The sequence below is a fragment of the Peromyscus eremicus genome, chromosome 23 (genome assembly GCF_949786415.1).
Source record: "Peromyscus eremicus chromosome 23, PerEre_H2_v1, whole genome shotgun sequence".
NCBI classification, from domain to species: Eukaryota; Metazoa; Chordata; class Mammalia; order Rodentia; family Cricetidae; genus Peromyscus; species Peromyscus eremicus.
The window spans coordinates 39,737,289-39,751,334 of record NC_081438.1 but is presented as its reverse complement, the minus strand read 5'-3'; the positions used below and the strand labels follow the sequence as shown (position 1 = coordinate 39,751,334).

Genomic DNA, 14,046 nt, shown 5'->3' with positions numbered 1-14,046 from the left:
TTTACAGGCTGTCCTCTGAGTACATAAAAAACCAACACACAAGCACGTACTATGGACTTTTTCCACTCTCCTGAAAGTGCATACATTAGACCCTTCCCCAACCATCCCACTGTATGCTTCCTAAGGGCAGAAAAAGTCCTCATCTTGAGGACATTTAACATCAACATGATATGTTGTTTCTTTAAAAAATCAATCACTCTGCTCCTACATGTTTCACCAAGAGAAATGAGAGCAAGACTACCCTGAGACTTCTATGTGAAAATACACAGTGGGGGCCTGAGCGATGGCTCAGCAGTTAAAGGCACTGGCTGCTCTTGCAGAGGACCAGGGTTCAAGTCCCAGCACCCACATGGTGGTTCACAAACATCTGTAACTCCAGTTCCAGGGGATCTGACGCCCTCTTCTGGCCTCCTGGGCACTGCACACATACAGTATACATACACAGATGTAGGCAAAACACTCAAACATATAAAATTAGATAAATCTTTTAAAAAATAAAATATATAGTAGCTTTAATTATATCACTTGAAATCAACACACTGAAGCAATGTATCTAAGCTAACTACTAATTCTAATTTTTATGAATTGATACAATAATGTCATTTATAGCACTTCCCTCCGACCTTGCGTTTTTCTTTGGCTAGTAATTATTGTCATATCATTGAATGTCTATATTTTTCTTCTGCAGTGTCTAATTTGCTGTTAACCCTGCTCAAAAGGCTTTTAAAAATCCTTGATAATAGTTTTCATGTCTATAAGATTATCTCAGACTTAGAATACACTTTCCATTCATCCCCTTTGAAATATGAAATAGTTGTGATGATTATTTAATAAGAATATAATAACTAATGCTAAAAGTATCAATTCTGGGACAGTGTCACTGGGTTAGGGTACCTCAGTGTGCCCAGTGGGAACAGGGACTGCCCAGCCCTGCATGAGTTCGGTGGGTTCTGTCCCAGCATCTAGAAGCTTCCTCACGCAGACATTCTACTCTACTGAACACTTGAGGAGGGCCCTCTTCAGATGCCCCAGGTTGTCTTTTTGGACATCTGTCTCTTTTCTAGTTCTGTGTCCTGCAAACTCTAACAGTCTTGGTCTCCTGAGACTCTCAGCTCCATCTCTTTAACATAAACTGTGTGTAGGTTCCAGCTGGTGCCTCCTCCCCGCTAACGATGGCTGAGCATGGCCAGAAGGCAGTCAGCGGGGCAGTGACCTGGTCCATGTCTCCAGATGTTCAGTATCTTAAAACCATCCCATCCCTGCTGCCCCACCATCGCCGGAAGCAGCCATGCCTATCACAGCAGTCAGAGCCAGTCCCTGGAGGAGAAGGACTCTCACCTGATTAGCGTGTCGTCATCCACAATGACCAGCCATGCTATTTTGTCATGGCTGCGATTCAGAAATCTTTCCAAAATGGCAAACGTCTTTCCACAATGACCTAGGAAAGGTAAGGAGAAAACTGTAAATGTATTATTTGCTCTAAATGTATAGCATACATTTATTATTTATTTAGTTTGAATTTTAAAGTGATAGCCGAGCCTGAGTGCTGATATGCTCAATAATGACTTGGAATGTCCCTAGAAATTAGCCTTTCCTAATTCTCATGTAAGCTGAATTAAGCCCTTTCCCCCCTAAGTGGCTTCTGGCCACTTGGTGTTTATCACAGCAATGGAAACTCTTAGTAAGATAATGCCTATAATCCTAGCACTTGGAAGGCGGATGCAAGAGGCTCATGAACTCAAGGCCAGCACACCCTGGGCTACATGAGACTGTCTCAAAACCAAACCAAACGAAAATGGTTTTCACTAGAAAGCTCTCCCATCTGGAAGGAAATCCTGGTAGACCCAGAACCACTTTCTTTTTTTCTTTTTTTTTCTTTTTTTTTTTTTTTTTTTTTTTTTGGTTTTTTGAGACAGGGTTTCTCTGTGTAGCTTTGCGCCTTTACTGGAACTCACTTGGTAGCCCAGGCTGGCCTCGAACTCACAGAGATCTGCCTGGCTCTGCCTCCCGAGTGCTGGGATTAAAGGCGTGCACTACCACCGCCCGGCCAGAACCACTTTCTAATCAAATATTAACAGCTATAATATTGCTTACTAAATACTTGAGCCCTACAGAATGCGCCAAGCACTCAGAGATTCAAAGTATGAACTAGACCATAGACTTGGGAGGACATTGGCATTGAGTGAGAAGCTGACAAATTAACTTGGCATCGCCATTCTAGCCACGATGAACTGTGGAGCGGGAAATCACTCCCAGTCAACCATATTGTGACTGCCACATGCTCAATGCTAGGGTACAAAACATCCTACCAACAATGCAGAGCCTCTCCGTCTGTACTAAAAGTCCCGTGTGAGAGCCATTATACATCCACAGGTAAAGATGCTCAGTGGAAACAGAGAGAGAAACTAATGTAAGAAATCCTAGTACTGAGATCGCAGTTTATGCTGACTTGCTGAATTTACACAGTACGGGGATAGTAAATCAAAGGGGGTAGTGAGAATTCAGGACCCACCTCTGTCCGTATTGGGAATTCCCAGGTCCACCGTGGGAATGGGACTTTCTGCGAAGTCACTGTAGTATTCAATAAGGCTTGCCTGTGCCGCCCATGTCTTCTTTACGATGGGGACTGAAAACACAACAGAGGGGACTATCACAGCCACGACGCAAAGAAGTGAAATTTTAAATGGCAGCGTGACCCCACAGAGAAGCAACACTCACTCTCTCTTAGTGTCCCAAGGCTTAGTGTTTATTCTGCACTGCAGGGAATGCCAGGGTTGTCTGCTGATGACCATGGGACTGACCACTCTACCTGAAGTACTGTTGACGGCCCCGCGTGCACACATCCCACTTCACCTCCAGGTAATAAAACACTGTCTGATAATACTGCTTTGTTTAGATGAACTGTGAATCATTTCTCTTTTTCTGACAGGTTATTTCATTTAACTGGTCCATAAATGGATTCTTAAAATATTTTTGGAAGCTAGAAATGTGGATCAGTTAAGAGCACTGGCTGCTCTTATAGAGGACCCGGGTTCAGGTCCCAGCACCACTAACTGTCTGTAGCTCTAGTTACAGGAGATCTGATGGCCTCTTTTTGCCTCCTTGGGCACCAGGTACCCATGTGGGGCACATACATCCATGAAGGCAAAACACTCACACACATAAAATAAAATAAATGTAAAATGTATTTTGTGTGTATGTGTGTATAGGCATGTGTATGAGATATGTGTGCATGCTTGTGTGAGTGTGTGCATCTGTCGGCACAGAGGTAAGTGGAAGGCTTAGGGTGCCCTCATCCATTTTTTCTTATATTTTCTGAGGCAGGGTCTCTCACTGAGCCTGGAGCTCATGTTATTCAGCTAGGCCACATGTTCAAACACATGAGCCTATGGGAGACAGTGTGCATCCAAACTTTCCTCTATAGAATAAAATCATACTGAATCAAGGAAGTTTGCCATAGAGTTATTTTAAATTGGAGCAGAGTAAAAATTTATGATTCAAAAGTCATTATTCAAAAAAGAAGAAGAAGAAGAAATCTCAGTAGCGCAGGTAGTATAAATCTTTCTGGAGTCAGTGGAAGACATATCTCACTGGCAGGGACAGCAGAATAACCCACCTTACCCATGAATTAACCTGCAAAATTGCCTCTTGTGACAGGTGACATTTGAACATTTTAAAAACGTTCAATCCATTAAATGTGAACGTGCCGCAGTCAAGAGTGAAGGGCTGTTCTGATTCTGAGGAATTCACTATTATCAACTGGCAAATGGCCCCTTTTCTCCAGGTGCAAGCCAGTGGCCACAAAGGGGAAGTCCTGGGGTGTCTTTCTTCCCCAGAGAGTGTTAAAGACACACAAGTGTGTCAATTCCTTGTTTTTTAAAGACTTCAGTGGGCCTAAGCTGGAAATCCATCCTTCCGGGCTGATCAAAGGCAACACTTGGAACACAGTCAGCCATTCCACAGCCAGGTCGGGTCCAGCAACCCGTGGCTCCCCTCAGCCAATTCACACTTCACCCCATTGTCTGCTTGGCCTCCCATTGAGGGGCATTTTACCGCAAGCCTCGCCTTGTCAGGAAGCCGGTTGTGTTACAGTACCTGCGGCCTCCTTCATCAGAGAGGCAGCCACAACACGGCCTAATAAAAGCCGCTCAGATTTGCCTCCCCCGGACAAGATCACGGCAGGAAAGAAAGCAGATGGGTTTTTTTCTTTTCTTTTTCATAATCTGGAAGCAACAGTGTCTGGTTTTTTTTATTTGTTTGTTTGTTTGTTTTTTGGTTTTTCGAGACAGGGTTTCTCTGTGTAGTTTTGGTGCCTTTCCTGGATCTCGTTCTGTAGACCAGGCTGGCCTCGAACTCACAGAGATCCACCTGCCTCTGCCTCCCGAGTGCTGGGATTAAAGGCGTGCGCCACCACCGCCCGGCCAGTGTCTGTTTTTAAGATCTGGGGAAAGCTGTGAAAAAGGCCTAATGGCTGAGGAATCGCACTTAACCTTCTTAATTAGAGGGAGCCCACAGGAGACCATGTCACACCCCACCTAACGTGATGAATAAGAACTGCCTACTCTGGGAATGTGAGACATGCGCGTGCGTGCACCACAGACCGATGCAGAGAAAATGGAAGGGTTTCTGACAGCTCACATCGCAAAGTGAGGACCCCGTAACCCAAGAGGAAGTCATTGAGATGCATATTAAAAATCAGGGATCTTTTCCCTACTCGCATGCTTCAAATGGTGTCAACACAAATTACTCCTTAGAGCCAAAAAAAAGTAAAATACTTTTGCTATGTTCCGAGAACTTGATATTCTATTTCTGTCAGAATCCAGGCAAATTCAGTAGCAGTGCTCTTTCGTGGTTAGGGATACAAGTAAAATCATTAAGATATTTGAACTTGGTCTTATTATCAGTTCATCGTGATGATATAAAAATATGAATTCCATGTACATTAACCCTTGTCATCCTCTCCCTCATCCTCTTCCACGGAGGTGACGGGAGGTCATGAAGCAGGTGGGCTCGCAAGGAACAGCATGGCCCACTCTCAATTTTTCAAAAATATGGTTTCTTATCTGTTTTATATTTTTTCCTCCCCTTCACTGCCATTTGGCCTTTGTTCCTTCAGGGATTTCTGCCCCAGAGAACAGGAAAAGAGGAACACCCGTCCCTATCCCTGTGTCTTCTGCTTGGACAGTAATATGCTTTGACGGGGCCCACCCAGTGCGTGCTGCGGGTCACGTGTGGGCTTCAATGCCTTGCTGTCCTTCCTCACCACCACTGCAAAGGCGAGGCCTGCTTGCACAGCTTCTGTCCAACCCCTAACTGGCCTTGAGCACAGCCAGGCATCGACATGAATATCAAAGACAATTTATCAGGTGAGGTTTGTAATATATTGCAAGGAGGACAGTCAGGCTAGAGCAAAACGCCCAAGTCCTACCTCCTGTTCTCCATGGTGGGAGAGCAGCATTGGAGGTCCACTAAGGGAACGCCGTCACCTCCGAGGCAGAAGAACGGAGTGTACCTGGGGCTGGCGAGGCAGCTCGTGGTTTACAGCACTTGCTGCTTTTGGCTGTATTCCATTCCCAGCACCCACAAGGCGGCTCACAACTGCCCATAACTCCAGTTCCAGGGGACCCGATGCCCTCTTCTGGCCTCCACAGGCACCAAGTATAAAATAAATAAATAAATAAATCACAGACTCTACCTCTGGATGGAGACATGCCATTGTCTCCTCCAATTGGGCAGGTAAAGACCCACCCCTCAGGAAGACAGGTTCACCTTCAGCCTTGCTAAAGAGGAGGGAGGAATAAGTATCCCTTTAATAAGACAGCGTCCTCTCCCTTCCCAGAATTCCTGCCCCCGCACAGTCATTACAGGCCTCCCTGGGAGCTTCTGCTGGGTCTGCCCACCTTCAGGAAAGTATAACTTCTCTTTCTACTCTTCTCCTTTCTCCAGATGCTGGCTGGAGCCCAAGTGTGCTTTCGCTGGTACTCTGGATTTCTCACGCTTTTCCTAAAGCTCCCTCCCTGGCATGGCTCCTTTTCCATCATGTGGCTGGCCTCCATGCCCACCCAACTCAAATGCCATGGCCTCTTCGCTATCTCCCACATCCGGGCAGTGCCAAGACTTAGAGCTTGCTTGCTTTGCAAGTTTCCTTTTAAACACTAATTAAATTGTCTTGGGGCTTCTGCTTATGTCTGTTCTTAAATTCTTTTATTAATGAGCCTAAGAACCCCAAGAGGGGACCCTGGTTTCCCTGGTAACATGTGGTGACTGTCGCAGGACTCCCCCACATTTCTGGTAATAAGAGGCCGTGGGATGTAGATCACCTGTCTCTACTAAATTAAGGGTATCACAGTTATTGTCATAGCATAAGGAACTGTCAACATAAGATCAGATTAGTGAATGGCTCCAATACACACACACACACACACACACACACACACACACACACTGGGGGGGGGGGAGAAAAAATTATGGCATTGTCTGTCACTGACAGGATAACACTGGTCAGTCTGTGAGCCAGCTGCTGGCTAGACTAGACTTTTTAACAAATTATTTTTATTATCTTTAAATTATATGCGTGCATGTATACCTGCATGTGGGTAGGTGTACATGAGTGCCAGAGATGTCCAATCCCCTGTGAGCTGACTGACATGGGTGCTGGGAACAAATGCAGGTCCTCTGGGAGAGCAGTACATGCTTTTAACCTCTGAGCCACCTCTCCAGCCCTGGACTGTGTTTAAAGGAGATGTGCAGAGCCCAGTGGCCAGGCAGGCTTTGCTTCCACCCAGCAAAGGGAGGAACCAAGCTCGCTACAAAGCTGTCTTCACAAATCATGGCATGGAAGTTTAAAGTCAGCTCACTGCAGAAACCCACGTGCGAAACCTTCACTCTTAGGTCTTGTGTATCAGTCACCACAGATTCAGAAATGAATTTTTAAGATTTTTATTTTTATTTTTATTTTTTTGGAGCTGAGGACCGAACTCAGGGCCTTACGCTTGCTAGGCAAGTGATCTACCACTGAGCTAAATCTCCAACCCTAAGATTTTTTTATAATTTTAAAAAATGTTTCAACTCTAAATCCAAGTATAAAAGCATTTCATAGATATCTGCAAAAAAAGATCTCAATCTTAAAGAAATAAGAAAACTAAATTATTCAAAATTCATAACTCAAAATGAACAAGCACACACTTCTGTAGATTATGAAAAATACAACAGGTGGGACCATTAATTATTTTGTTTCATTATCATCTGAAAAAAAGCTTTAAAGCAAAAATTACAGTGTCATCTCTTACTATCCACATTATTTTTAACATCAATATTGCAAAAATAATCACTATTCTGAGAGTGGCTTCAGGATCAACTAAATCAATATAACTATTTTCCCAAAAAAACAAAACTTTAAAAAATCTAGTGCATTTATCTATCACCTTTTCTCCATTTTTTTTAAAGATTTATTTTTAGTGTGTGTGTATGAGTGTTTGCCTACATGTATGTCTGTGCATCATGTGTGTGCAGTGCCCATGGAGGTCAGAAGAGGGAGCCAGATCCCCTGGAACTGGAGTTACAGATGGTTGTGAGCTGCCATGTGGGTGCTGAAAACTGAACCTGGGTCCTCTGGAAGAGCAGCCAGTGCTCTTAACCATTCCAGCATCTCAAAGATATTTTTCAAAATCACCCTACAGAGCCCTTCCAAATACTAAATTTAGGTTAAATTTATGATAAATAAAAGTCTTATTTCAACTCCTTTATTGATTTTTAACAGTATGTAAGCCTCCTTGCATAATAAATATATATATTTACTCAGCCAGAGTTAACAGATTTGGGATTTGACATGACAAATTTAGGCAAGTCTAACGATATGATTAATGCACTTTTACTGGTTTTTAATTGGTGATGATGTCATAGGTCACACTATAAATCCAAATTAGGGCATTCTTTCATTTAAAAACATCTTCTCCCTTAAAATATAACCTATGTGGATTGCATTATTGCATAAAATATACACAAATTTCCCAACACTCTAATCCCACGACCACGACAGCTGCATTAGGAAGCTTCCTATATATACACAACACCCTGGGCAATCAAATCACTCTTCATAAAATGTGCTAAAATTAGAACATGCAAAAGAATGTTGGATTCTGGGCATCAGAAAGTGTTGATTCAAATGAAACATAAAAAGAGGAATTGTGCCAATTATATTTGGGATGGGTCTTTTCTTTTAACATTGTCCCTATAACTAGCAAAACTCTATAATGAAACAGCAGAAATGAAGAAAACAACATTTATCTGCACACCAGGGTTTCTGTACATCAGGCCACAGTTTCTAAAGTCACTTTTCCAATACAGATACTCAATGAGCAAATCCGTGGACCTCCATTAAAAAGTACCAATGTGAGCTGGGTGGTGGTGGCACACGCCTTTAATCCCAGCACTTGGGAGGCAGAGCCAGGCGGATCTCTGTGAGTTCGAGGTCAGCCTGGTCTACAGAGTGAGTTCCAGGAAAGGTGCAAAGCTACACAGAGAAACCCTGTTTTGAAAAAAAAAAGTACCAATGTGTACATGTAAAATAAATACAAGAGGAGATTTTCTTGTGGGATTGTATTACCTTGGAAGCCCCTCTGGTAGTCTCCACACAGTTTAGACACTGAGCCTGCACACAGTGGGACCCTTTACAGAACAGACTATCACCCCACACACCAGCTTCAAGGCTGCCAGAGCTGGGTTTCCCACTGTCAATTTAAGGTGCTGACCTCAACAATATTAGAAGAGCTGTAACCACTCACACTTCAGTACAAAATGGCCTCTCCTAAGTGATCTCTCAGGGATTAGAGCGGCCCAGCAAGGAACCTGATTAAACAACCACTTTCCCAGCGGGTGGTGGTGGTGGACACCTTTAATCCCAGCACTCGGGAGGCAGAGGCAGGTGGATCTTTATGAGTTCGAGGCCAGCCTGGTCTACAAAGCAAGTTCCAGGACAGGTGCCAAAGCTATACAGAGAAACCCTGTCTCGAAAAACAAAAAACCAAAACAAAACAAAACAAAAAACCAAAACAAAACAAAACACCAACCACTTTCCCTTCGGCATCCACTAGCCTGATCTCCCATCTTGAATTTACACCTGGCTTGCACTGTTTCAAAGACATTTTGGATCTTGAAAGTTCAAGGAAAATGAATAGCCCCAAACCTACTTCTGTCGCCGTGAAATTTCTTGCATGTTTTCACTGCAACAAAAACCTCCTCCTTTTTCACTGGCGTTCCCTAAAAGGGGGAAGAAAGAAAATAAACAAATCACACACATTCGTGGTCAGCATTACCTAGACTTCACGTCACGGTAGGTCTTACATCTCTAGCTAAACTTCATCCATGTCATAGCTATCTATTCTATCTATGGTAGTTTTAGGAAAGAGAGGAGATGTGTGTGGAATCAGAAAAGGAAGGCTCTGGAGTCAACCAACACTGAACCTGCATCCCAGTTTGGCTCTGGACCTACATCAAGTTCAGCCCTGAACCTATCTCCCAGCCCAGTCCTACACTTGCATCCCAGCTCAGCCCTGGACCTGCACCCAGCTCAGCCTAGGCCTGCACCCCAGCTCAGTCCTGGGCCTGCACCCCAGCTCAGCCCTGGACCTGCATCCCAGCTCAGCCCTGGACCTGCACTCCAGCTCAGCCCTGGACCTGTACCCCAGCTCAGCCCTGGACCTGTACCCCAGCTCAGTCCTGGACCTGTACCCCAGCTCAGCCCTGGACCTGCATCCCAGCTCAGCCCTGGGCCTATACCCCAGCTCAGCCCTGGGTCTGTACCCCAGCTCAGCCCTGGGCCTGCATCCCAGCTCAGCCCTGGACCTGCATCCCAGCTCAGCCCTGGGCCTGCATCCCAGCTCAGCCCTGCAGACCATGAGTCATATTAACACATTCCCTAAGCTCTCTGAACTTCCACCTGGTCACTGAGAAGGCAGCAGTGAGAACCGGCAGCAGACTGCTGTCACTTCTAACTTGCTAAGCACATGGTAGGTAACTAACAAACGTTAGTTCTCTCCTTTCCTCTTCTCAACTGGCGGAGACGTTGGCAAAGGGGAAGAAAGTAGGATGACTTCATGCAAAGGTGGGAGAAATCTGCTTCTCTGGGTCTGGCCATACTTGGTGCTGAAAGTCATGTATGTCCTCTCAAGTCTAGGCCATGGGTGTGTGTCCTCTGCCCCAGAGAGAACTGCTTCCAACCCCTGGTGGGAGGAAATTCACACGGGTGGGAAGCAGGCACAGAGGAACTTGAGGACCAAGCACACCCAAGGACGTCAACTGCCTTCCTGCGGGCAGGTGTGCTGGCCCCACTTACGGGTTAAAGTTTTTGTCTAGTTGACACAAACCAGAGTCACCTGGGAAGGAGAACTCTCAATCACGGAACTGCTTCCGTCAGACTGGCCGGTGGGCATGCCTGTGGGACATTCTCTTGATTAAAGACTGATGTGGGAGGGCCCGGTACCCGTGTGCCACCTGTGGGTGGCATCCTCCCTGGGCAGGTGGTCCTGGATTCTATAAGAAAGCAGGCTGAGCAAGCCATGGAGAGCAAGCCAGTAAACAGTGTTTCTCCAGGTTCTCTGCTTCAGTTCCTGCCTTGAGTGCCCCTGACTACCATCAATCGTGGACTGTGATTGGGATGGGTGAGCCAAATAAACCTCTTCCTTCCCAACTTTCTTTTTGGTCATAGTTTACCACAGCAACAGAAAAATATACTAACTGCCCCGCTCCCCATCTGTCTTCAGCCTGTAATAACAGTCATGGTGACGCCATGACTTTGAAGGTGGGGTTGGTCCACAGTGATGTACCCCAGCTCTGTCCTGCTACTCAAGGCACCAAGAGTGTAACAGAGCAAACAGGTTTTGTGTCTGGGAAGACTAGCTGCCCACTGGGAACTGCAAACATTACAGATTCCCCTCTACTGGCACACTGTGGGGTGTGTGTGTATGTGCATGTGTTAGGATGGTACACACAGCCTTTTTCACAACCTGCCTAAGAACACACACACACTGTATGAGGGTGTTGGATGTAGTTTCCCTGACAAGAAAAAAAAGGGATTAATAATTTAGTAAGTTTCGGAGTCTCCGGGTCCACGATGAGAGTAGACCATAGGTTTCCATGGAAACTAAGTGTCCTGTGAAAGTTCTGATTGTTCCAGGTGAAATCAAAAGCAAGGTCACGTGCTGCGAGAGTGGTGGAGGCAGGCATGTGGACAGGCCTTGGGTGTCACAGAAATTGCCTGCACTCACCTTTCTAAGAAGTGGAACAAAAATTCCCATCACCACGTATCAACAAAGGGTATGACTGTTGTAGAATATTATTTTAAGGTGTGTTACTTTTGTTTATGTTGCATTTGTTTAACTCTGTGAAGCTGTGTTATTGTGCCTGTCTAAAACACCTGATGGTCTAATAAAGAGGTGAATGGCCAATAGCAAGGCAGGAGAAAGGATAGGTGGGGCTGGCAGGCAGAGAGAATAAATAGAAGAAATCTAAGAGGAGGAAAAGAAGTAGTTAGCCAGAGAAGGAGGAGGACTCCAGGGGCCAGACACCCAGCTCCACACACAGCCAGCCACAGGGTAAGAAACAAAGAAAGATATACAGGAGTAGAGAAAGAAAAAAGCCCAGAAGTAAAAGATAGACAGGATAATTTAAAGTCAAGGAAAGCTGGCAAGAAATAAGCCAAGCTAAGGCCGGGCATTTATAAGTAAGAATAAGCCTCCATGTGTGGTTTATTTGGGAGCTGGGTGGCGGGTCCTCCAACAACATGACCATGGGCTGAGAGACAGAAAAGGCTGGAGTGAGAGGTGCTGAACCCAGCTCGATGTTCTCACTCTTGCAGGGAGGCTTCTCCAAGTACCCAACAAACACTGCAGTTCTCCAAGTGCCCAACACTGCAGTGGCTGCTCCTTCAGGGGACCCGGGTGGAGCTTCCCTTCCCTGGCTCTCTAGCCTGGAAAAGCCACACCTAGGTGACTAAGAGCATTAACTGCTACAGAATCTTTTGATTTCCAGAACATCTGGCCCCTCAGGTAGCTCCAGAAGGGGCAGCTTACCTCCTTAGTCTTTAAAGGCAAAGCATATAAAGGCTGTGAGGTGGTTGTGAGCAGCCCCAGGAAAGCAATGTTAACGTGCTGCAGCTGGGGGTGGGGAGGACAGAGAGAAAGGAGGAGAGAGGGAAAGACAGGGAGAAGGGGTAAGGACAGAGGATGGATGTACACGCAGCCTTATCTCTAACTGGCCTGAGAACAACACCCACTGGATGAGGTTGCTGAATGTATTTTCCCTGACAGGAAAAAAAATTAACTAGTAAGTTTCAGATTCTTCACGTCCATGGTGGGAGCACACACACACACACACACACACACACACAGATACACACACATACACACAGATACACACACACACACACAGATACAGAGAGAGAGAGAGAGAGAGAGAGAGAGAGAGAGAGAGAGAGGAGAGACAGAGAGACAGAGAGAGACCGACCCCACAGTGTGCCAGTAGAGGGGACCTGTAATCTTTGCCGTTCCCAATGGGCAGCTAGTCTTCCTAGACACAAAATCTATTTGCTCTGTAATGTTCTTGGTGCCTTGAGTAGCAGGCTTTTCGTGACAAAGCCCTCCTCAGCACACATACCCTTCCTGTCCATCGTCCACTGCACCTCCTCTTCCTGCCAGTGCCCACTGCACCTCCTTTCCCTGCCAGTGCCCACTGCACCTCCTTTCCCTGTCCAGTGTCCACTGTACCTCCTCTCCCTGCCAGTGCCCACTGCACCTCCTCCCCTGCCAGTGCCCACTGCACCTCCTCCCCCTGCCAGTGCCCACTGCACCTCCTCCCCCTGTCCAGTGTCCACTGCACCTCCTCTCCCTGCCAGTGCCCACTGCACCTCCTCCCCCTGCCAGTGCCCACTGCACCTCCTCTCCCTGCCAGTGCCCACTGCACCTCCTTCCCTTGCCAGTGCCCACTGCACTTCCTCTCCCTGCCAGTGTCCACTGCACCTCCTTCTCCTGCCAGTGCCCACTGCACCTCCTTTCCCTGTGCATAACTCACTGCACCTCCTCTCCCTGCCAGTGCCCACTGCACCTCCTCCCCTGCCAGTGCCCACTGCACCTCCTTTCCCTGTCAGTGCCCACTGCACCTCCTTTCCCTGTCCAGTGCCCACTGCACCTCCTCTCCCTGCCAGTGCCCACTGCACCTCCTTGTCCTGCCAGTGTCCACTGCACCTCCTTGCCCTGCCAGTGTCCACTGCACCTCCTCTCCCTGCCAGTGCCCACTGCACCTCCTCTCCCTGCCAGTGTCCACTACACCTCCTTGCCCTGCCAGTGTCCACTGCACCTCCTCTCCCTGCCAGTGCCCACTGCACCTCCTTCCCCTGCCCAGTGTCCACTGCACCTCCTTTCCCTGCCCATCGTCCACTGCATCTTCTTTCCCTGCCAGTGCCCGCTGCACTTCCTTTCCCTGCCCATCATCCACTGCACCTCCTTCCTGCCCATCATCCACTGCACCTCCTTCCCTGCCCATCATCCACTGCACCTCCTTCCCTGCCCAGTGCCCACTGCACCTCCTTTCCCCTGCCCAGTGCCCACTGCACCTCCTTCCCCTGCCCATCGCCCACTGCATCTCCTTTCCCTGCCCAGTGTCCACTGTACCTCCTTCCCCTGCCCATCGTCCACTGCACCTCCTTCCCCTGCCCATCGTCCACTGCACCTCCTTCCCTGCCCAGTGCCCACTGTACCTCCTTCCCCTGCCCATCGTCACTGCACCTCCTTCCCCTGCCCATCGTCCACTGCCACCTCCTTCCCCTGCCCATTGTCCACTGTACCTCCTTCCCCTGCCCATCGTCCACTGCACCTCCTTCCCTGCCCGTTCACATATCTGCATTCTCTAAGACAGTCTCTTTGGGAGACAACACTTCCCACCTTCCAGCAGCTATCCCTTGAATGACCCTTTTGTTTCCCACGAGCTCTTATCTCCCCCACACTGGCTGTCACGTGGTAAGCAGGTCACCTGGGTCCAGGAACACTGACTCTC

General features: G+C 47.2%; 1 protein-coding gene across 1 annotated transcript in view; it reads right to left on the bottom strand.

Annotated features, from left to right (window-relative positions):
* The window catches only part of B3glct (beta 3-glucosyltransferase), a 93,947-nt gene that overhangs the window by 23,867 nt on the left and 56,034 nt on the right, over window positions 1–14,046 (bottom strand). The window contains exons 8-11 of the mRNA XM_059248978.1: window positions 11,265–11,268; window positions 9,189–9,258; window positions 2,513–2,626; window positions 1,339–1,438 (exon numbers count right to left, since the gene is read on the bottom strand). Coding sequence (XP_059104961.1) covers window positions 1,339–1,438; window positions 2,513–2,626; window positions 9,189–9,258; window positions 11,265–11,268 — 288 coding nt within the window. The remainder of the gene's footprint in view (window positions 1–1,338; window positions 1,439–2,512; window positions 2,627–9,188; window positions 9,259–11,264; window positions 11,269–14,046) is intronic.